The sequence below is a fragment of the Gamsiella multidivaricata genome, assembly GCF_025024155.1.
Source record: "Gamsiella multidivaricata strain RSA 2152 chromosome Unknown BC939scaffold_61, whole genome shotgun sequence".
Lineage (NCBI taxonomy): Eukaryota > Fungi > Mortierellomycota > Mortierellomycetes > Mortierellales > Mortierellaceae > Gamsiella > Gamsiella multidivaricata.
Genome location: NW_026251769.1, coordinates 48,544 through 71,083, shown reverse-complemented (window position 1 = coordinate 71,083; position 22,540 = coordinate 48,544). Strand labels below are relative to the sequence as shown.

The 22,540-nt window shown below is 48.6% G+C and overlaps 8 protein-coding genes across 8 annotated transcripts; 2 read left to right on the top strand and 6 right to left on the bottom strand.

The window, feature by feature from the left end:
• Nucleotides 1–109: 109 nt before the first annotated feature.
• BC939DRAFT_505744 (uncharacterized protein) lies at nt 110–1,546 on the bottom strand (the record flags this gene model as incomplete). The annotated part of the gene is made up of 1 exon (XM_051560705.1): nt 110–1,546. One exon carries the CDS (start codon nt 1,544–1,546, stop codon nt 110–112), a length of 1,437 nt encoding a protein of 478 aa, XP_051409298.1.
• A 230-nt stretch (nt 1,547–1,776) lies between these two features.
• On the top strand, nt 1,777–2,514 carry BC939DRAFT_495243 (uncharacterized protein; the record flags this gene model as incomplete). Its single annotated transcript, XM_051559636.1, has 2 exons — nt 1,777–1,820; nt 2,219–2,514. Exons 1-2 carry the CDS (start codon nt 1,805–1,807, stop codon nt 2,512–2,514), a joined length of 312 nt encoding a protein of 103 aa, XP_051409297.1. The 5' UTR covers nt 1,777–1,804.
• Nucleotides 2,515–3,722: 1,208 nt separating this feature from the next.
• BC939DRAFT_263691 (uncharacterized protein) lies at nt 3,723–4,327 on the bottom strand. The gene has a single exon (XM_051551085.1). The coding sequence runs from the start codon at nt 4,169–4,171 to the stop codon at nt 3,803–3,805; it is 369 nt and encodes a 122-aa protein (XP_051409296.1). The 5' UTR covers nt 4,172–4,327; the 3' UTR covers nt 3,723–3,802.
• A 32-nt stretch (nt 4,328–4,359) lies between these two features.
• Nucleotides 4,360–6,130, bottom strand: BC939DRAFT_505742 (uncharacterized protein; the record flags this gene model as incomplete). Its single annotated transcript, XM_051560704.1, has 4 exons — nt 4,360–4,635; nt 4,745–4,920; nt 5,005–5,732; nt 5,841–6,130. The coding sequence occupies 4 exons, from the start codon at nt 6,128–6,130 to the stop codon at nt 4,360–4,362; spliced, it is 1,470 nt and encodes a 489-aa protein (XP_051409295.1).
• Nucleotides 6,131–6,476: 346 nt separating this feature from the next.
• BC939DRAFT_460131 (uncharacterized protein) lies at nt 6,477–8,767 on the bottom strand. Its single transcript, XM_051556832.1, has 6 exons — nt 8,291–8,767; nt 7,811–8,198; nt 7,399–7,678; nt 7,057–7,265; nt 6,739–6,940; nt 6,477–6,632 (listed from the first exon to the last, which is right to left on the bottom strand). Exons 1-6 carry the CDS (start codon nt 8,578–8,580, stop codon nt 6,610–6,612), a joined length of 1,392 nt encoding a protein of 463 aa, XP_051409294.1. The 5' UTR covers nt 8,581–8,767; the 3' UTR covers nt 6,477–6,609.
• A 611-nt stretch (nt 8,768–9,378) lies between these two features.
• Nucleotides 9,379–15,813, bottom strand: BC939DRAFT_505740 (uncharacterized protein; the record flags this gene model as incomplete). Its single annotated transcript, XM_051560703.1, has 12 exons — nt 9,379–9,510; nt 9,591–10,730; nt 10,823–12,073; nt 12,189–12,428; nt 12,514–12,843; nt 12,956–14,735; nt 14,832–14,863; nt 14,956–14,979; nt 15,072–15,256; nt 15,358–15,404; nt 15,606–15,642; nt 15,735–15,813. The coding sequence occupies 12 exons, from the start codon at nt 15,811–15,813 to the stop codon at nt 9,379–9,381; spliced, it is 5,277 nt and encodes a 1,758-aa protein (XP_051409293.1).
• A 231-nt stretch (nt 15,814–16,044) lies between these two features.
• BC939DRAFT_460126 (uncharacterized protein) lies at nt 16,045–19,033 on the top strand. Its single transcript, XM_051556831.1, has 8 exons — nt 16,045–16,199; nt 16,325–16,414; nt 16,512–16,730; nt 16,812–17,012; nt 17,120–17,639; nt 17,721–18,056; nt 18,148–18,356; nt 18,456–19,033. Exons 1-8 carry the CDS (start codon nt 16,104–16,106, stop codon nt 18,984–18,986), a joined length of 2,202 nt encoding a protein of 733 aa, XP_051409292.1. The 5' UTR covers nt 16,045–16,103; the 3' UTR covers nt 18,987–19,033.
• A 2,793-nt stretch (nt 19,034–21,826) lies between these two features.
• BC939DRAFT_505738 (uncharacterized protein) lies at nt 21,827–22,375 on the bottom strand (the record flags this gene model as incomplete). The annotated part of the gene is made up of 3 exons (XM_051560702.1): nt 21,827–21,925; nt 22,022–22,155; nt 22,258–22,375. The coding sequence occupies 3 exons, from the start codon at nt 22,373–22,375 to the stop codon at nt 21,827–21,829; spliced, it is 351 nt and encodes a 116-aa protein (XP_051409291.1).
• Between the last annotated feature and the right edge of the window lie 165 nt (nt 22,376–22,540).

The window sequence follows — 22,540 nt, the reverse complement described above, 5'->3', positions numbered from 1 at the left end:
GGTGATTAAGGAAGTGGGGAAAAGTCGAGAAACGGTGGGTTTAAATGTGCTCTGCGAATTTTCTTTGAGATTCGAAGGCATTACAAAAAAGGGAATTTATTCATTCTTTTTATTCCCAAGATGGATCTCTTGGCGGCGCAGTGGACGGCGCCAACCAGGGTTGAGGCTGGAGAGGAATGTGCGCGGATAGCTGCTCATCCGAATGCTGGAGCAATTGATGACCAGTGTATGATGGGTTATACGCTGGTGTTTGAATGTCCGCTAGTGTGTTGGACCTGCCCAGGCTAGCCTCCGTGCCACCTGTACCATCGTCGTAACCAGTGCCCCCATGCACAGAAATCAGCGGTGAAGGGGCCACGATCTCAGGCTGTCGGGAATTGACAGACTGTCGGTAACTGATTTCCTTCTTGGCATCTCGCCACAACTTCTTGAGCGCCGTTACTGGGGTCTGCACACTGCGCGATCGACGAAAGTACGTGGCGTTGGTTCCATAGTTGTTTTCCGGACTTGCCTGGGATGGGTTGTTTGAGTATGCAGCTGCACTTTCCCCTCCAACGTAGCTGTGGTCAAGAGGCGGACTATTGTTGCTTCCATGACTACTTCCCCTTTCTATACTGGTCCATGTCGTTCCAGCCTGAGTCGGGGAGGATGAAGAGGATCCTAGACCGCCATAATCCCTGCTGCGTCCTTCAAGATCTGCTCTTGTAGCATGCTGAACCTGATTCTCCGCTAGGTTGAGAGTCAGGGTATGAAGTCTTTTGCAGACAGCTGTTTCCGACTCTAGGATTGCGCCGCACCTTCTGCATCTATAATTAGTGACTAGCGAAACAGCTGGCACTGATATAGATGCTGATACTGTTGGCGGCGGGGAAGAAGACGGTGTTGGCAAAGAAACGCTACGCAGTGAGACATTTTCTGCGTTGGCCCCATCGTCCAAATCAATCAAGTTGCGCTCCAGGCTTTGAGATGATCCGATTTTGTTAGTGTCGTCATTGTCGTCTAGGATTGCCGGTTCTACTGGGATGGCGTGCGGTGTGTATGGCTGACTAGCTGCTGACTGTGTCCCAGGAGAAGCTTCCATCACTGCCCATGGAGCACTCGGTTGATGTTGTAGTAGCTGCGCTCCCGGTGAGGTTGAATAGGGCATTGTATACGAGCTATTGGCGTTTAGGATCGGCATCACAGGATAAGCTTGAGGTTGCAGTGGTGCAGTCGGGTATGCAGTGTAGGACGCTGATCCTGCGAGGACAGGGTATGATGTGTGAGCTGCAGTTACGGTCGAGGCAGGTGTTGGGATGGCAGTGGTTGTCATAGGAGGATAGTAGTCGATTGGTGGTGGAGGCATGGACATGGTGCCGTCATCTTGCAGGGCGTTGCTGTTGTGACTGAGATGGGAGGTATCAAGGACCGGGTACTGTGTGGCTCCAGCAGCAGCGGTAGTTGCAGTTGTAGCTGTGATAGTGTTTGTCGCAGTGGCCTCGTAGGGTGGGGGCGCATCGTCCTCGTCCTCGTCTAGCGGGCGGTATGTCCTGAGTAGTTGTGCCATGGGTGGATCAGACCAAGGAAGTGGATGTCGTTACGTGGAATGGAGAATGAAGTGATGCAGGAATCAAGGTCGTTTTAACAGAGCCTGCGCCGAGGCCACAGCCCCGTCGTTTGATCCCCACAAGGTTTGTCGGCTTTCGAATTGGCGCACTTTCGGGAGTGACTGACACAGTCCCGCACGCGTGTGCGACAGGATAGAAGCCATCCCATCGGACACAATCAACTTGCTTGGGAAACTAGTCGAGTAGCACACTCTGGGATGGATACAAGACAAGGTAACGCAGCCTACCGACCCTCAACAACGTCTTCACAGCTGCTCGAGGAGGAGGGAGAGGAAGAAGAGGAGGGGCCGCTTTTGCATCATAAGGCTTTTTGCCGGCGTTCAACAATCAACCGTTAGTGGCGACTCCGCAGCAGAACACCGAACTACGAGGTAGAGGTTGTCCAGAGAAGCTGAGCACCTCCGATGAGCCAACGCCAACGGCACGACGCAGCTTGACCGCAGTAATCGGCCATACAAATGGCGAGACCGAGCTCCAACTTCAAAAAAGCCCTGAGGAACAGTTCATGGCCGATATGATGGATATTACAGGCATTCAAGCCTCAGCTGAAAGGAGAAGGACAGAAAGTTCTTACATTCCTCGCTTGAATTCTAACTCTACAATTGGAATAGCAGGGTTCTACTGCGAGAAGCCCTTCTTCCTCGCTCGTAATTCCGTTAGCCCACCGATACTGCTTCAGCAGATGATCTTCACCTGGATTGAGGGCACTTTTGGCAACGACAACGAGGACCGGAGGAACGAGTACCTGAACGAGATAAATGAGGTCGATCCGGATGCTGTACTACCTATTGGGAAAGAGCTCACATTAGGAACCAAGCAGAATGAGAAACCTGCAGTCGACAAGACCGATTACTTTGAAGATGGTGTTGCCAAGGCCGGTTCCTTGAGGCTGCTTGTGCGGTGCTGACAAATTATATTCCAAGGTGCTGCGTGTCGACTTTATCATGTTCACCATAGTAGGGCTTTGCAGGATGATACCTTCAAGTCGCCTACCTTCATGGAGTCTCGGAAAGAGATGGGTGCTGTGGTGGAAATCGACGTGACGGACCCAATACAAAAACATAAAGACGCGATTCCCATCATAGAAGGCCAATCGAGAGTCCAGCCAGCGGTTATGCAGAGTCAATATCAACTGACTCAATTGATCCAGCGGGCTGTGCAGTAACCTATACAACAGCTGGGGCAGCAAATGTTGACCCGAATTCAAAGCGGGTTTTAGGATATCAGGCTGCTCCCTCTCAGGCAGGAACAGCAGCAGCAGGGGCGATATGAGCAGCAGATGAGGTGGCTTCAGCAAGTCTTCATGCAGCAGATTTCGCAACTATGGCAACTGCAATTGGGTGGGCAGCCGTCATCCATGCCGCACTCTCAGTGGCCACCACTACGGAGCACATTTTTGCCAGCCTTAGCTGCATTTCCACCCATGCCACCACCCCGATCAAATTCGCTGGCACGCAAGAGACGCAAACACACCGCATGGATCCCATATACGTCAAACCTCTGTTTAATAGGGCTAAAACAGATCCGGTTGAATGGAGCATTTTATTCTAAAGGCATTATGATGGAATAACAAGCCAATCAGGTCATAATTTGTATGCTTGAGGTACATACTTTCATAGCTGGGTCAAGTGTATCCAAAGGGGTTAAGGTTAATGCAAGTGACACATGGGTGTAGAGAGACGATTAGTCTTCAGTCGAGCTTTGGTTTTTGGTACTGGTGCTGTAGTCTACCAGCGCATCCATATTCACGTCATTACCATCGAGGAGATGGAATGGCCAACCGATGCACCTCCATACATTCAACCTCCAAATAGCGCCGCACAAGAGCACTTCCAGGAATTGATTAAAGAGACCTTTGACGAAAGAATTGAGAAGGCCAGGCGTTCGGAGGCAAGGCGTTTGAGCAACGAAGACAGACTCATCTATGTACATTTATTTATCTACATTGCAACATTTGCGAATGCTCCAAGAGCCACTGGCCGAGACACTATTCAGCGAGCAGCCCGAGCCAGGATTGAGGCAGCGTACGGACTCAGTGCCAATGCAGTAAAGCGACAGACTATACCAGCGATTAGGCCTATCATTGTTGCGTATTTTACTCGACATCTAGCGCGTCTTCCTAAGTTACTAGCTGCTGATCAGGATCTCGAGACACCGAAAACCAACATTTCTCAGCAGGTACAGCGTCCGGATGATCAAGCACAGGCACTCAACAAGGTGAAACTGACAAAAGCCATCGATGATAGTGCAGGGTCCGTTCCCTGCAATGTCAGGTTTCCGAAGAACATATCACTGGTTCCCGAGCGTGATCTACTTACACGGTGACGCCTAGGGAATTCCGAGAGTACCATGAAAAGTACTTCAAGGACTATGAGCCAGTCTCGGGCACTTTTACGCTCGAGACCTCGACCGCAGTGTAGTCCTCGGCCCCCAAAAATGAATCGGATTTGGTGAAATTGCTCGACAAGGCAGCGTCGACGACATTGGCGGCCGCGGCAACATCGGAGAGAACAGATGACATTGAGCAGCGACTGGAGAAGATGGAGAAAGAGTTCTAGACACATCTGATGCAGTTGCAGACAGATATGAAGCAGTTGCGGCAGGAGGCGGACAGGAACAATCAGGCGCTTCAACCACAGCTCAGGGAGATGACAGACCTTCTTCGGCAGAAGCAGCACAGTCCATGAGAAAAAGGCGCTGTCGGGAGCAATGTTATAATGAATTAAATATAATTGTATAAATTAAAGGCTATCTAGACGACTACAGCTGCCGTCGATTGTGGTTCGATCTGCTCTTGTTCCTCTTGGTTATTTTGCTTTGGATTCTGCAGTCCTTCCTCCAGTCTCAACTTCTCGAGATACCTCTTGCAGGGCTCTTGAGGCAGCGGTTTGATAAAGCCCTTATGAGGAAATAAGGGCAAGAAGCCTGCCTGGGGTTGATAAACACCCATTTCATCCATAGCCTTGCGGACCAAAAACTTTGGTACATAATTCAACGCAATCTTGCGTAGAATGCGGTCCCAGACGCTCTATAGTTGAAAAAAAAAAATCACGCTGTTAACTAACAGTAAACGCGTTGAATAGTAAAACATAGATATACGACACGGCACAACTGGGGAAAAGGCTCATTTCACTTACGACTCCCATAAGAATCTTGCCGAGCTGCTTGCTGGTGTTGATATGATACTCTGCATGTGAGAACCTCTTGTCCTGGTACTTTTTGAACGCATTCGTGATCTCCTGAGGGGTGTTCTTGGGAATATCGTAGATCATGTTGGCGAGGATGATGGCGTCGTGCATGGCGTTGATAGCACCTATAATACAATTTCACCGCGTTAGCATCTCTTATTGAAACGAATGTAGAGTTCAAGCGAAAGCAGGATCAGTTCGCAGCGTACCTTGACCTCCACTCGGAAGCATTTTGTGGCATGCATCCCCAATCAACACAGACCGTCCATCGTACCACGTCTTGAAATGCTTCTCCTCCAGCATAACCTTTGAAATCAAACCTTTGTCTGTCTGCTCAATCAGGTCACCCAGCTCTCCACCGTAGGGCATCTTGAAATTCTTCACCTGCTGGCACATGGCCTCGGCCGCCTCAGGTCCCCATTCGGAATTGTTGACAATCTTTTCCTCCCTGGCTTTACTCGAGGCTCGCTCCAACTGCAGCGTCACGAACCAGCAGATCCTATTTTCCGACACGAGGAAGCACCAGACAGAGTACCGCTTCTCTGGACTCACCAGGATCATATGTCTTGCATCCGCTTCCCTGACAATAGGGAACTTTTCAGGATCCAGCGGCTTCGTGGTCCCGACAAGGCACGTGTGAGTGAACGATAATTCTTGCGCGTCCGAAGCAGGGAGACGGTTTTGGGCGAGAAGATCATTGTAGATATGATCGCGAACCACGCTGTAGGCACCGTCAGCACCAACGAGGATGTCACCCTGTGCCGCGGTGCCATCAGAGCAGGTGATCTTGACACCTGTACCTGGAGCGGCGGAAGAAGAGAGGTCTTGTTCGACAGCAGTAATCTTCTTGCTCATGTGGATCTTGGAGGCGGGAACTTGGGAGAGCAAGATGTCGTACAGCTCAGGTCTAGCGACGATCACGCTTGGATAGCCCATTCTATGTCGCAAGATTGAAATTGAAAACGAAACGAAGTGAGCGATGGTTTCAGCCAAGTTCCTAAAACATGCGACGACCCAATCATGTTTGATGCAGCGGCTGGCTTACCTAGCCTCGACTTCTGCTGCCTCGATGGATCCAAGGTTTTGGAGCCTATCGCCCACGACCCTGGTGCGCCTGACGGGTTTGCCTATTTTCCAGATCTGATCAAAGATACCCAGCTGCTCGAAGAGCGGCAGGATATTTGCGTTCAGTTGGACTGCCGACCCCAGAGGGCGAACTTTGGAGGCTCGTTCATAAACCTCGTAGGCAATACCGGCTTTCTCGAGGAGGATCGCAAGGGCCAGCCCACCGACACCTGCACCGACGATAAGGACCTTGAGGTTCGGATTATCCATCACGTGGTAAGAATTTAAGGTAGCGCGAGGGTTGAGTGAGGAATAGAGAAGGAGAGAGAGAGAGATGAGTCGAATTGAGATGAGAAGGAGTAGCTGAAGAATCAGGATGGAGAAGGATTCCTGTTGTTGGGAAGTGGCGAGGAAGGTCGAGAGCACTTTATTCTTTGTGCCACAGCGATCGCTTGTCCGCTACTGCACCTCAACGGTTGATTCCTTACTCTGGTTTATGGAACCATTGCATCCATGCTTGTCTGAATAGCCGGACATGGTCTATTCCTGCCTCTCTGTATCTTCATTCCCCGATATGAGGAGCTATTGAATCCATGATGAACTGGAATAAATATCACGCATTCGTATCTAAAGAGCACCAATGCAACCATGCAGCCATGCAAGCAGGTTTTGTGAAGTCCTCTATTCGTTTTTCATTGTATGAATGCAACATTGCCCGTATAAACTCTAAACTGGCCTCGGAACCCAAACTATGCCATGCGCCCATCCACATCTACAAGTACAAAGTCGTTGCCTATCATGCGTTTGAAAGACATTCTAGACCGTAGTTGTAGATTTCGATATTGATTCTGCCATAAACACGGGCTCGGATTCCTTACCCTTGCATTTACTGCTGCTACTCGTCGCTCCGTGCCTGAGTGGCACTGCTTGTGGAAGGACCTTGACGATGCCGCGCTCGGATATCGACGGAAGGATCGTCGACTGTGGACGGTAGGCGCCACTGCGGTCAAGCATCTTTCGCACCAAGAACTTGGGTATATAATTGAGTGTCAGTCTACGGAAGAATTCTTCCATCATGGTCTATACACAGCCCATAAAGGATAAGGTAAAAAAAAAGGCGTGTCCATCTCGTTTGTTGTTAGAAGTGGAACTGATATCTCGGCGTGTTTGTTTGTGTTGATCTTTAGTCTTTTTACCTGACCCATGAGCGCCTTGCCGAGTTGCTTGGATGCATTAACATTGAACTCGGCGTGCCTGTACCGCGACTGTTGGTAGTGCTTCAGTGCAGCAGAAATCTCGTCCAGTTTGTTTCCCCGAAGTTCATTCAAATTATTGCTGAGAACAATGGCATCCTGCATCGCATTGATCGCGCCTTGACCGCCGCTCAACAACATCTTATGGCAGGCTAAATGGCATAAGATTCAGATGTTGATAGATACAGAAGGCTTTTAGGGTTGCAAACCTTCATCTAAATGCCAATCGCGAAATCATCTGCAGTCGTAATAACAAAAAAGGAAGAGTGGACATAGAATCCTTACCATCACCCATGAGCACGACTCTCCCGCTGGTCCATGTCTGGAACAGTTTGTCCTCCAACATAACCTTGCTGATCAGATCCTTGGGTGTGATATCGATCAGATCGCCGAGTGTACCACCATAAGGCGATTTGAAGTCTTTGACTTCATTACACATAGACTCTGTTGCCTCAGGACCCCATTCCGAGTTACGAAACGCGTCATCATTCTTACTCAGCTCTTTCTTGAGCTGGATTGTCAAATTCCAGCAGATGCGGTTACCTGGGATCGTAAAACACCACAACTACAAGGATTTAAATGTATATCCATATCAATAAGGCGCAACAAGAGAATGTGAGCATCTTAGCCCATTTCTCGTTTAGCCCGCATTCTAACTGCACCAAAAATTATGATAAAAAAAGGTGGGGGCACTTACCGAATACGGTGCTTTGTCACCCATGAGAATGGTATGCTTGCAGTCATCTTCGAGCACCATCGGATACCTTGCAGGGTCTGCTGGTAGTGTGGTTCCCACAAGACAGATGTGTGAGTACGTCAGGTCTTGTTGATCTGACTTTGGTAGTTCGCCCTTCAGTTGGAGTTGTCGGAAGAGGGACTGGCGCACGGCACTATAGACACCATCGGCCCCCACAAGGACATCACCCTGAGCTTCAGAGTTATCTGAGAACCGGATCTTGACAATTGATTCGTCCTGCTTGATCGACAAGACCCTGTGGTTCATATGAACCTTGTCCTTAGGAACCATCTTTAACAGCAGATCGTAGAGCTCTGGCCTCTGGACAATCAAGGAAGGATACCCAGACCTTATTTCAAAATAAAATAAACAAAATAAAGGTTAACATTGAAACACGGCGCCCATCCCCAACACCTCAGTATCAGTACTCCTTCAACCTACCGTTCTTCTGTCTCCGAAGCGTCGATACCCCCAATGGCTTCCATATTATGGTTCAGGACCTGGGTGTACTTGACTTGCTTCGCTAGGGCCCTGACATCGTCGTAGATACCCAGCTGTTCAAAAAAAGGGAGGATGTTGCAGTTCACAAACATGGCGGACCCAAGAGGTCGCACTTTGATCGCCCGCTCAAAGACTAGGTATGGAATGCCCGCCTTCTCCAGCAGGATGGCAAGAACGAGTCCACCCAGACCGGCTCCTACGATAAGGACCCTGACTTTGTTGTCATCCATTTCTGTAGGTTGATTAGGGTGAAAATACGTGTGTAGTGATAACAAGAAGAAGACCCGCCAGATGCGCCAGATGAGGACCGGGACCAGACCGAGGTGATGAATGGCAAGATGGTGAAATGAGAATGAGTATTGAGGCGCTTTTTCGACGGCAGCAAAGTAAACAAAGAGAGCAGACGAAAGAAAGAGAAAGCGAGGAAAAAGACATGCATGCGCCCGCCCTCGTCTACAGCCGTCAAACAACTTGCATCCTCGGGTGTCCCCTGCATGCGGATCATAATCTTTTTATACATGCTTGTTGCCTGTGTGTGCACTTTCTATTGCCAGGATGCTGTTGCTCCTGACACCACAGATGCTGCTATTGTCAAGCTAATTTTTGTTTTGCCATGCAGCATGCATTGTCAGCCAGCAAAGGTAGACAAGTTTAACCATCAATCTCTTTTTCAGTCCTATACTTTTCTGTGTTACAAATAAGCAATCAAAAGTCGATGGCCACACACGAAGGCATGCACAGGGAAACTCAAGCAACTAGGCGCGGAAATGCGTAAACGCTTTTGGCGACCACAGGGCAGAAAATTTATGGTCCCATTAGCTATTACTTTAAAGAGAGGCATGCCCTATGTTCTCTCCTGAAAGCCGAGTTTTTTTTATTTTAACTCTTAAAGTTTCAGTAGTTGTCGCCGTTAGTGAGCAAGTGGTGATCTATGGTGCCCGTTGAAGGCCAACCTGCGGCAGCGCTTTCCCTAGACGGCTCAATCGCTCATTGGGTAGTCTTCATTTGGGCTCTAAATGCCGCAACAACTAATTGGGCAGAGGGGTGTCCATGATGTTGGAGGTTGTTGCTGCTGCTGTGCTCGACTCTAGGGCAGGCTTGGCTGCCATCGCAACCATCAACGCTGGGAGGTACTGTTCGCAAAACGAGGAAAAGTAGAACTATGCAAAAAAGAAATAGTAATCGTGATTAGCGCACGTTCTCTATGCAAGTCATCAGAACGTGGAGCCTGTATCTTTACCTCGTGCTTGCTGTTGTGGTCACCCACAAAATTATGTGCCAGTTCATGTGCCATCGTAAAAAACCAATAGATTAATCCCTCCTCCCTCGCACTGACAGCTCGTCCTTGTACGTGCTTCTTGGCCAATCCTGCGCTATCATCATGTCCAAGCGCAACATAATACCGCCAATTGAAGAATAGGGCCCCTCCACGATTGAATGCAATTGCTTGGCCCTCTGGATCGTAATAGACATGCATCGTCTTCGGATCCAGTCCAAACACGTCCTGTGCCAGGACTATCAACAGCCCCACAAACCGTGCTAAAGATTTGAGGTTCTCCTTGGTCATAATCTGGTCTGCATCACAGCTCTTGTCTAGGTAAAACTCGAGCTCGCCAGCATGGCCAACAAAGTTCAGCTGGTGGCCAGGCTTGACATCACAGTACGAATTGGTGAGGACCTCTGAGACCTGCGACACTGTAGGCTCGCTTCTGATATCGTCTCTCCCGTTCGACCGACAGTTTGAAACTGCGGCCCTGAGCGACTGCTCTAGGTTCTGCTGGTAGTCCGGTGTAAACCCCTTGACGGTCGTTGTCGTAGCAGGCGGAGGGGGAGACAGAACTCCCTTGCTGCCCAAAGAGCTACTTGATCCTGAGCCTTCAACACCAGTGGCCGTTCCATCTTGGCTAGAAGTCGAGACAGGACGCCCAATGACTGTATCCCTGATGCTCTTCAGGCGACTGAAAAACGAACCGCCGCCGCCGCCACCAAATGGCGAGTTGACATTCGCAGGCGGTGTTGGAGGCAGCGTAGAAATAGTAGAGACGGCTGAATCCTGTACTGGGAATGATCCAGGCACTGATGCTGCTCTGTCATTGCTGATGTCTTTACCGCTGTTGATACGAGGATATCCAGAGTCCAAGAGCTTCATCGTAACCCGCTGCACATGATCTTGAGTCTCCTTTGAGATGGCGTCCGCTAAAAAGGCTGGGTCACAGTCTGGAAAGACTTCCTTCAGCTGCGCAAGGTATTCTGCCAGCTGCCTAGGACCTAATCTGCTGGCTTCCGCCTGCAGTGCAGCAGCAGCGTCGGCTTTGGCAGCTGCTTCAATCCTCGCCTTCTCCGCCCTTTTCGCATTCAGAATTCGGTCCACTTGGAATCCCTAAAAATTTCAATAGGCCGACAAGGATTAATATGATGAGTATTATGAGTATGAATCGCCTACAAATCGGAGACGCTGTGGTTTCTTCTCACCTTGCGCTTCAGGTTCAACAAGCTGGTAAAAAGCAAGTTGGACCACCAGATCGAGTCGTTCAGCTTCTTCTTCTTCAATAATAGCTTCGCCAACGCATCCGCGATATCGAAATAGTCCATATCTCCCTTATCTGTCACCAATAGATAGTACGCTTTCGCCTGGTCCTGGACAATACATGCCGTTGTCGACTCGACGTGGACTGCACTAGTTGGGATGAATTCTCGTCGCAGCTGAATCTCTGGCACATGGCGCACTTTCAGTTTCGTCGTCAACCAGTCCAGATTAAAGTTAAGTCGATTTGGCGGATGGTCGCTAAGAAGCAGCGGTGCACGCTCAACAATCAACTCCTGTAGGTTTTCTGACCGACGCGTCGCTGCCAGGGCTCCCTTGGGTCGATAGGTTTCTTTAACTTGCTTCGAAATCCAAGTACTACCGAGGGACTCGTAAAGCGACTCCAATAGAGACTCCATAGGCGCGCTGAGAGGCGTGAAGATCTGCTGAAGCACAGTGTCGTCGATCAAATAAATGTCGCTCGCCCGCGCCAGTTTGTACTGGACTACAACCTGACCTGTATTCGTATCAGAGGACTCCTCGTCCTTTTCGGAGTCGCCTTCCTTGCTGTCAGAGCCACTAGTAGTTTTCAAAATCTCCTCATCAAAGTCCTGGCTGATTCTCTTCTCGCCCAACAAAAACGGTGACCGAATCATCTCCTCCAGTAGTGACCGCTTCATCCTGATGACATGCATGTGTGTGGCAATTTGTCTCAAGACAGACTTGTAGCTCTCGACGCCTCCGTTCCGGTTCAAGAAATCCTGTGGGGATCGCACGACTAGTTGTGTCAACTCCAATGGCGTCGGTTCTTCCTTGACGCCACAGCCCTTCAGGAACAAATTTGCAGCCCGCCCAAAATCGACCGTAGGCAGGAGGTCGGGATGGAATGCCGAATCTTTCTTGTAAAAGTAGCAATTTTGGGGCTCCATAAACGAAGTACCAGAGTCGTCCATAGGAATAAATTTAAGGGTGCTCATCGCCTTCCAGTGTTGATGATAGAACTCTCCTTGGAATTTGTTCATGACTTCAAACACTTGCCGCGCCTTTTCTTTTGTAGGAGGAGGTGTCTGTGAAAGTCTTTCGATAAGCTTGACTGCGTCAGGATTCTCCTTAATATGCAGCATCGGTGCATGCACCCTCAAATCCTCGCGCAAGACCGGGAAGCCAATAACACTGCAGGCTGGGTTCGAAAAGCACCTCTATAGTAGTACGTCAATAATCCAATAATATCCAGTTAGCTTTTTACACTCCATGCCGATTCTTCCTATTTTTGCAATTCAAAGCCGACACATGGTGCGTAAAAGGAAGTCTTACGTCTGGTGTTTCGAAAGTGCCGGTGGTCGTCGGCAGAAATGCAACCTTGATTTTGCTGGGACTGTACTGAGATGCGTACAAGGTCTTGAAATTCTCGAGAAGGTACTGTAGCGTCTTTACTTGAATGTCCTTTTCGTTCGGGGGTGTAGCCAACGCGAGTAAGACATCCAGCGAAGGATGCGTCATCAGTCCAAGCTCGAGCAGCAGCTTGGCCTCGTCCGATGTAGACCTCCAGCGACCCTATTTCGAGTCAATCAGTTTGTCAGTATGTTTGATGCGTTCCGGGTATAAATCATCTTCCTCATAACGGTGGCGCATCAGTTACCTTCCACTCAATCACAGGCAGGCCAAGGGCTATGTGCTCCTCAGTAGGAACATAAAGCGCGCTGGCGGCGTATCGCTTAATAGGCACCGGAGGAGGAGTGGCCGAGGACTCTGGCGCAGCGCTATCATTCTTTGGAGGAAGTGGGGGTGGAGAAATCACGGATGTGTCCTTGACAGAGTCCTCCTTAGGGAAGATGGATGTCGCCTTGAGTCGCTTGATCTCGGCCGACGAGAGCGTGTCCCTTACAGACGTGAGATACTTCACGAGCTGCATATGGTCCCAGCTTCCAGCATTCACCAATCGGTCAAACACCAGCTGCAGCTCGACGCTCTAGAAATATAGACATTTAAGACAGTTACACAAATTAGTCCATGATTTGCGTTGTGGTTACCAATAATCAAAGGTTCAGCCATAGCAAAACAAAGGAGAAAAACCATCTCACCTTTCGAGCACCAATAGTCAGTAACAACTTCTCAAGAGGCTGCTTTGTGAATACCATGACTGGAAGGTCGGGGAATAGGGTCACGGTCTTGAAATACGACTCGTTCGGGACCTTCATGCCGTACTTAGTGGGAATGCACTTCTTTTGGGCCAACAGCGCAACAACGGCTCTCTGCTGATTTTCCTGGAGCTGCATCCAGCCGCGCGACAGGATAAGAAGCACCTTTTCAGCGAATATAGGCGAAAGCTCCAATTCTGGATCGTTCACAATAAATTTCGTCCACTCGAGCAAATTGAGTTCCTGCCATGCCCCAGAGATCCTGTACAACTCCGGCTGACTGAACGTTTTTGTAATTTCGTACGGTATCGTGTTGGGCGGAAGCGGCATATCGGTCGGAGTCACCCTCGGGTTGACAAACCATTTCAGGGCCGATAAGGGCTTAACCGTATCACCAGAACAGACGAGCGCCAGTTGGAAGAATGCATCGACATCCGAATTTGGAAGTAAATACTTTGCGCTATAGTCAATCCACCATTTGAGCATGGCTACCATCTGCATCTCTGTTAGTGTTCGGCTCTCCAGTTCCTTGAGCACGTCTTTGAACGAGATCCTCTGAACCTTTTCTGCCTTTTCCAGCTTTTCGATGAACTTTTGGCTGCCAGTGTACACGCTCGTTGGAATGGTCGGTGTATGTGTCAAGAACGTGGCCATGCTTGGTTCAGGAATGCGGACCTTGTCCAGCTCTTTGACGCCTTGCGACGATAAAATCGAGAGAGCCAGAGTCGACATCCTGAAAAAGTAAGCGTCAATGTAGTGCCCGACTTGTGGACTCGGCGTACTGGGGTGAAATTGGAACGCCTGCAATGCATGAAGTGCGCGCTTTTCCAGCCATCCCCTTGCCGTCGCTGTGCCTTCATCATCTGGCTGGTCTGGTTTCTGATGGGCGCGAATCATTTCATTATATAGATTGCCAATCTGCAAGAGTTCATCCTCGTACAGCGCCCTGGAGAGCAACCCTGCCATAGAAAGCAGCTCATGATTCCAGACTTGGAGGCACTTGTCGACAAAATCCAAGCTCTCGCGCTCCACCGTCGGGATAAATCGCCCTGCAACATGACTGCAGAACCCTGTCGTCTGATGAGTCGGAAATCCGATGAATATCCGTCCCTGTTCCGGGAAGGGCACTAGGTCCTTGAATATCGTCTTGTTCTCGGCAGATGCCTGCTTCTCGTCGTGTCCAACATACAGGATTTGGATTGCCGTTTGGCTCGGTGGGTATTTTTTCGTCGTACGCTCCATTTCTGCTGAAAACTGTTTCGAGACTTTGACGTCCAGATTTCCTGATGCTGTTCTTAGAAAGATGGTCGTGACACTTGTCGTGACCTCGCGAGTCCACCGTGAGACTTCCATCCTTGTGGCATCCATCTGCACGCTCTGCAAGTCAACTGACTTTAGTGTGAATATCTTTTGTGGTGAGATCGTGTACATGGTCTTGGGCAGGGCCATCGGGCGAGGTTCTCGCATCTTTTTGGAGATGTTCAGGAGTCGATGGTGATCCAGGTATACAGAGACGTCGCGTAGGTTGCCTGTGAATCCAAGAGACCGTGCGAGGAAGGGACCGAACTCGTCCATGTTGACCATATCCATGGGTTCACGTAGATCCAGTAAGAATGTAGTCCAGGCATCCTTTTGGAGTTGGTCGTCTGGGGTCGTCGCTCTCTTTGCATATAGCTGATCGTTCCTCCAATAAAACGCCATGCATTCCTTTCCTGAGGACACGCTATATGAGATTGCATATGTATGCAATATAATTAGATTTGTTGGATTCCTCTGTCAAAGACAACTGAAAGGCAAGACGATGATGTGCATGACTTACAAGGGCTCCTCGCAAATGGAGAAGAGCGAATACTATTGTGTGTTGCAGGATAAGATGCCATAGTTTAGTATACGATTGCGAGACGCAATCAATACAGTACGTCATGAACTATCTTCAAACTTACGAATCCGACACCGAATGCACCGATCTATAAGATATTAATAAAAGAGGACTCGTATTGGACATTTATTTTTGTAACATATTCATTGTATAGGTCAAAGCGATAGACAGGTGCGATACCTTAGATTCATCTGGATTTCCTTCAGCAATCTTCTTCAAACGGTTCCAGTCCTCAGGGCGAAAGTCCATTCCATTGTTTTTGAAGAGTACTCTTGTGATCTTGGCACTTAAATTGGGAACCGTCTCATGTTTGCTCGGTGATGCAGTTTCAAAGACAATCTCAATTCCTTTGGCTCCCGCATCGTCTTGGATGAGCATTGTAGAATAATGGAGACATAGGCTTTAGCAAACACAATCATCTATAACCGTAGATGGCAATAGAAAGGGCACTCAGCATGAAACATACCCGAATTTTGCATGAGTTCTCGGTAAACGACAAATTCAGCAGAATATCTAAAAAGTTCAGGTGCGATACCAGCGTCAGAAAAAAAGGTGGTGCAACAGCGGTACCATCCTTTTCCGCTTGCCAAGAAAAGGCGCAGCACCGAGAAAGGACCATGTAGTGATCTAGCCTGAACGCACATCAATCTGCCTGCGATCATTGACAGATCACGCGAGACAACAGTGCACAGACGTAGGGAGAAAGGCTCCTACCTCGCCAAAATCTTGTCGATGAGATGGCGTTGGTTCACTAAAGGCAATGAAAAGACGGAGGGTGAGTATCTTGCACAGTGTAGACCCCAGAGTAATGTCTGGTCCATTTTAGAGGGATGTGCTTATTACCCTCAACACGCTCTTCTGCACCAGTGTGGGAGAGGACCTGCGAGCGCAAGTCATCCAGGGCCGATTTTTTTGATGCCATAATGAAGTGAAAGGGCTCTTGATTCTTGATGTCTAGTTAGTCTTTTACGGCTTTAGAGCGGGGAAGGGCACTGGAGTATGGTATAAATGGGAGGATGTTGAATGAGAGAACGAAAAAGGGGATGATGAGCGAAATGCAAGGATCTCGGCAACCTAAAATACCCAAAATGGAAATGCAGTCCTACTTATTGCCACCAAAAAAAGTGCACAGCAGAGAACTTGCCTTCTACCCAATGACAAATCGTTTGGTCATCTCACTTCTTTTCCTCCATCCCATTCCTCGCCAACAACATGACTATTGACCTTCAGGAGCGAGAAACCCTTTCAGCTCTTATTCTGACTATTACCAAGACAGGCGACCTTTACCTCGATCCTGTGCAGGTGAAGGTACACGAACGGTTGATGAACGGCTGCGCCCGTTTGAGCTTACGTTCTGTTCTTGGCAATCGAAGGCACTGGAATGTCCTTGCTTAACCAGGCTGTACCCCTTTGTTGTCAATTGATGCAAATAGCAAGTAAAATCCATATGCAGAAAATCTGACACCAATGTTAAAATCGCATACGAACTGCTCATGATACAGCTCCAGCGCAAGCATGCCCAGGTACTTTTTTAATTAACCATAGCACGCTGTTAACTATGCAATTAGGCTGCATCAATGTGGATAGAGGACTCACATTCTTTACTGAATCACATGAAAGATCCGATACTCAAGCACACAGCTCATTGCGGAGCTGTTTCAACGATCTCATGTCTTTCGCGAACTGCTGGTGGCGGACTATTCCATATTTTTGCAGCTAACTGTCGGGATACACCGAAATACCCTTCCACCCCCCAAGATCTTTGCAGAAAAGACCAAGCAACTCGCAATATCGCTTACAAATGAGTGGAATGCAAAGTATGGAGCCGTCTACAAGCAAGTAAGTTGCTGCGTTTGAAATGTGGAACGTCGTCGTGCCCATGATTCGTGGACAGTGCCACTCACCCTTTGACTGCTATAGATTGCTCTAGGATATGATTTTTTAAAACATCATCTGAAGGTGGACTTCACCAATCTTGTCCCTGTCACGGAAGAAGCCCGAAGTGCGGAGCAGAAAGCACAGGAAGAGATGAGTCGACGTCTTCGCCAAAAGAGGTACGAAAAAGCAGCTGCAGAGATGGAAGAGAGGGCAGATGATATCCAAGACAATCTCAAGAAAATGGTATGTTTTTATAAAAAAAAAAAAAAAAAAAAAAAAAAAGCTCTAGTATATCACCCATCCCACAAATGCTCAGCGTGCAGTTGCTAATCTTAATTTCATTACAATAGAACTCTTGCTTCGAGATTTTGGTTCCAAAACTGGACGACGATGCGGCGTTAGATGCAATTTTCAGCGCGCCTACAGATAATAATCAAATCAACTCTGGGAATAAGACGGAGGAAATTGCCGGTGAAGATACCATTGAAGAAGAGGAGGTCGATAATTCAACTATAATCAATGAGGCGATGTTGAGGCATGATCCCATCGGCGTTTTCGACAATGCATTGGGCTCGAACCGCTACAAGTTGACCATCAATGTGAATAGGGAGAATCCGGTGGATATTGCAGAAACGGAAGACAACTCGGAATTGTTTGCAACTCTACGAGAATGCTATCAGTTGATTGTGAAGAAACACTGGCCAATAGTTATGGAATGGCTTGACGTCTTGATGAAGGCGGACCATGAGCCTGGTCCCCAAAGGGCAGAATACGACCGCTTACTCAAGATGGCGATCGATCTCAAGAAGGGTGTGGCGGACGCGAAAAGCAAGAGCGAGGATCTGGGTGTTAATATGGACACCATGTATGGTACGCTGCGTACTCTGTTCGTGGATGGAAAATAGTTTTATATTGCGAGCTTGTCTAACCATTGCACCGCTGCTCATATAGGTCCGAATGAGCGCGACTCGGACGATGATAATGAGGAGTTTGAGGAAGTGGACGTATCTGCATCCATTCACGACAAAAAGAAAGGAAAACAGATGAAGAGAAATAACCAAGCAACATTGTCACGGGAACCGAGAAATCCAGTTTTTGCAATGCACGGAGAGGACATTCTCGAAGACGACCCTACCTATGTCGGAGGTACCATTCTTCCTGTCCGCGATGAGAAGACCAAGGTTACTGAACCGAAGAGTCCCTCGGCAGCGACTCACTCAAGAGCGGCGAGCGAGGTGTCCACACCACCAACAGAAAAAGACGACGGAGCAGCAGAGTCCAGAGAAGGTAAGACAGCTATTTGATCAGCCTTAGGTACCTGTGAGTTTTGAGCTATTAAGAGACATGCTGACCACGGATATACTGAAAACTCTTATAGAATTACTGGCAAGGGCGCCTGTTATTCCGTGGGATGACGATTTAGCAGTGTGGGACAAGAAAGAAATGGCATTCAACACTTCAGGACTTGAGTTTTCTCACAGATTTCTTGGCGTCGGTGACGGCAGCAATCTGGTATCTCAGGCAACGCTGGACCGGATGAAGATGCGTACACGCATTTATGACCCTCAGCTGCCTAAAGTCATCAAGGCACGTTTTGAGTCTCGATATCAAAAGTACAATGTCGGTTTTGATCAACAGCAAAAGTACGAGTGGACTCTAACTTTGCTTTACTCTTTCGCCCAACAGGCATGCCGATACCCGATGAGTAATGGACGATTATGCATGAGAAGAGACTTGGTACGCTGTCCATTCCATGGACCTATCGTGCCCCGCGACGAGCATGGACAGACTCAACGGCCTACTGTAGAAGGAGGTTTTATACAGGATGAAAATTTCTTAAATGATGAACAGGAGGCTGACTTGATCAACAGGGCTATCGCGGCTGCGTCGGGTTCATCTGTATCGACCAGCTCTTCTTCAAAGATGTCAAAGGACAAGTCAACTTGGGAAGATATTGAGGATGACGTAAATCATGCCTTGGGCTTGGAAAAGATTGAGTCGAAACGGAAAAGAGGTCAAGGAGGGGGATTAGCTTCGAAGAAAAAGAAGACGCAGAAACCACCCTCAGCATTGGTCAATATTTCCAAGCCCGTGGACACTTCGCGTACCAGGCTGCTGAAGCATCTTGGGCGCAAAACGACAAAGGACTCTGTGGAGCACGATCGGCGGTCAGAAAAATCAGAGCTATCCAAAGATGCGCGCATGCATCGGTGGTAGTAACATAACTTATGAATATTGCAGACAACAATAACGAATCGACTGACACAAAAAAAAAAAAAAAAAAAAAAATTGATATATTAGAGGATTTCAATCTTGAACTTTGAGCGTGTACGGGTTTTCCGATTTCTTTTTGTCAAGGCGTATTTGTCCTCCATATACGTTCTCGAAATACATCAAACCTTTATACGCAGTATATTTAATCTCAAACACGCCTTGACTGTTCTCTCACAGCCCCAAAAAAATAAACAGGCCAAGGCAAGCGTCCTCAATCCTTCCATTATACATCCACCACCCTCTCTAGAACTTCATCAATACCCTACAGATCTGGACGCCAACAACTACTCCAGGAATTAGAAGAGCTCATACTTCTCACAAACCTACTGAGCGATGAAGAAGCAGAAGAAAAAAGCGTGGCTTGGCAATTCTGAAATCCGCCTCCAGCATTGAACGAAGCCCGCCATCGAAGTGAAGTTTGCAAGGGCGTATTTGATGTGCACATTTGTATACATTGCCAACGCAAATAAACACTCATTTGAATTCTATGATAGCCAAGATTGAAGCCCCCTATTGAACTGCAGTCTGGATTTCTTTTTTTTTAAAGAGACTTCTTGACATATGTGGAACTCGTAAAGGCTCTGCGTCTTTGCAAACCAGAATTAAATCGAATACATCGATCTAGACTATTGAGTCAATTTTTTAAAGTGGTCATTAACTAGAAGCTGGAACAGTCTGTATGGAATAGTAAACTAGTTGCTTGTCATCAATTTTCAGGTGTTGTACAATGGTTGGTGAGTTATGTAATGCATGAAAGCATTCTCATGCATGGCGGTAAGGTTAAACGCGAAGGTATGAAGCACTGTGTGGCAGTGCCCAAGGTAAACAGATTTCCAATGTGCGGTTCAATCTTATTTTGTTGATGTGGTTAAGTTTCATACTCCTATTTGCTCTCATGCTCATAGGCCGATCTGCGTTTAGGTCGTGCTGAGCAGAGTTGGTGGGAAGATCCTTAACCTAAACAAGTGTCTGTGCCTGGAAATGAGCCCTGCCTTGACCGGAGGAAATTATCGTAGAAAAACTCCATCTGGAGTCCAAGGAGGGTGGATTGAAGCACCCATTGCTTGCTATTGCACCCTGGATATCATACGGATAGGCGGAACGTGACCGCCAATTTCAACTGCCTTTGCTAGTCCTTCAAGGCCTAACTGTGGCTACTGTGTGCAATTAGAAAAACGAGGATCCCACCACGGTCAATTGGGAGTGACTTGTCCCAGGGGGTTATAAAAGGAGGCGTTCTCTTCTTTCGCTTCAGCTTCACCATCACCTCTTAATCTGATGTCTCCTACAGGATCGACTGGATAAAACTGGGCGCAAGACAGCAACAAAGCTATCAAGGTAAGTAATATTCATAAGCCCACTTTTATCTCTTTTTCCGCCCCTTTCCACCTGCCCTTTCCACTTGCCTTTTCCACTTGCCCTTTCCACTTGCCCTTTCCACTTACACCCTCTACCACTTTGCACGTCCACTTTCCACATCCACTTTGCACGTACACTCTTCACGTCCACTTTCCATCTCCACTCTCTACTTTCTCACGTCACTCTACACATGTCCGCCTTCACTTTTGACTTTCTCCTTCTCTGACATACTTTTTCTTGTCTTCCCACACTTCTCCACAGAACCAACCCTCACACAGCACAACAACCCACGCGCACGGACACCCTCTCCACAAACCAACAATACACTACTACACACCACCCATCACCCATCACTCACCACCCATTACCCATCACCCATCACCCATCGCCCATCGCCCATCGCCCATCACCTAGCACCCATCACCCATCGTTCATCACCCAGCACCCAGCATCCATCTTCAGCACCCAGCACCTATCCCCGGCTCACGCTCTCTTCGGAGACAGAAGCAAGGATGACGCGACCCACGTCCCTTCGAGGCAGAAGTTTGCATGACGCAGCCCGCACCGTCTCAGTACGTAGGGGTAGTATGACGCGGCTCACGTCCCTTCGGGGCAGAAGTCTGCATGGCGCGACCCGCACCATCTACGGATGAAGGGGCCGCATGACGTAGTATCAGGATAGTATAGGAGCATGCAGGATCAGGATTATACAGGACGCAGCCCGCACCGTCTTAGCACGTAGGGGTGGCATGGCGCGGCTCACGTCCTTTCGAGGCAGAAGTCTGCATGGCGCAACCCGCACCATCTACGGATGAAGGGGCAGCATGACGCGGCTCACGACCCTTCGGGGCAGAAGTCTGCATGGCGCGACCCGCACCATCTACGGATGAAGGGGCCGTATGACGTAGCATCAGGATAGTATAGAAGTATGCAGGATCGGGATATACAGGACACATTCAGGAACACCCGGCTCACGTTCTCTTCGGGGACAGAAGCAAGGATGACGCGACTCAGGTCTCCTTGGGGCAGAAGTCTGCATGACCCGGCTCACGACCCTTCGGGGCAGAAGTCTGGAAGATCAAGGTCGGCCTTAAAGGTCTGTGGGAAAGGGGTGGGCTTTCACGGTGAGAAGATTTTTACATGGACAATGGAAGCTGAACAATGAGGATGAAAATACTGGAGATATCTTCTCTTTTTTTTAGTACCTTAGGAACATCGGCGAAACGAAAGGCAGCGAAGTGAAATGCAGCGAAGCGAAAGACAGCGAAGCGAAAGACAGCGATACGAGACGGCAACGAGGTCAATGATTCTGGGCGATAGTCGAACAAATAGATTTCTTCAATAAAAAAAACAGCGGCCTGTAATCTCGCGCCCTAATTCTCTATCTGAACTTGGAGTCTTGAACGAATCACTCTGACATGGCTCTATGATTGACGCTGAAGAAGAAACGGGATGGCTTGCCAGCGCGCGTTCATATATGGCGAAACACGGATTTCCCAGCCGTATCTATGATGCCGCGTGTACTATCGAGTCCATAATGCCATTGAGCCAGCGAGGAGCTGTTAGTCGTCTTCCGTCTTGTTAGGAAAACAAAGGAACGGATGTGTCGGTCTGTTTACCTTGGCGTTGACGACTTCGAATATGCTGCCTGCCCAGACTTTAGGTAAGCCCTCCTTCGTACTGGCAAAGTAGATGCAGTTCCTCTGGACCGAGGGATCCGTCAAGCTGGCCAACTTGAATGTGATGCCATGATCTACCCCCCCGGAAAAAAAAAATTAGAAGCACGAGAAATTAGCGAATCGACTTTTGACGCAGCGTCTAAAAACATTCCTTTCTTTTGTTTTCGCACTTGTACTATCGCCGTTGACACACTGGAAAGGGGGCCGCATGACACGGGTGACAATTCCATAGAGATGGAGTCTGTCCAGACGCGTGTCAGTCAAGGAAGCGAGGTCTGTCAATGGCGAGAACATAGTGGCACTGATTAGTAAGTTGAGATGTATAATCGACAAAGGGGATAGGGACGAAGCGATGGTGTTGACAAGTTCATAGCAGAAGAACGGAGCACCGTGCTTTTATATATGCACGGTTCAGCAGAAGGTCGGCTGGTGCCGGTGTCGGCAAGAATAGATGGAATG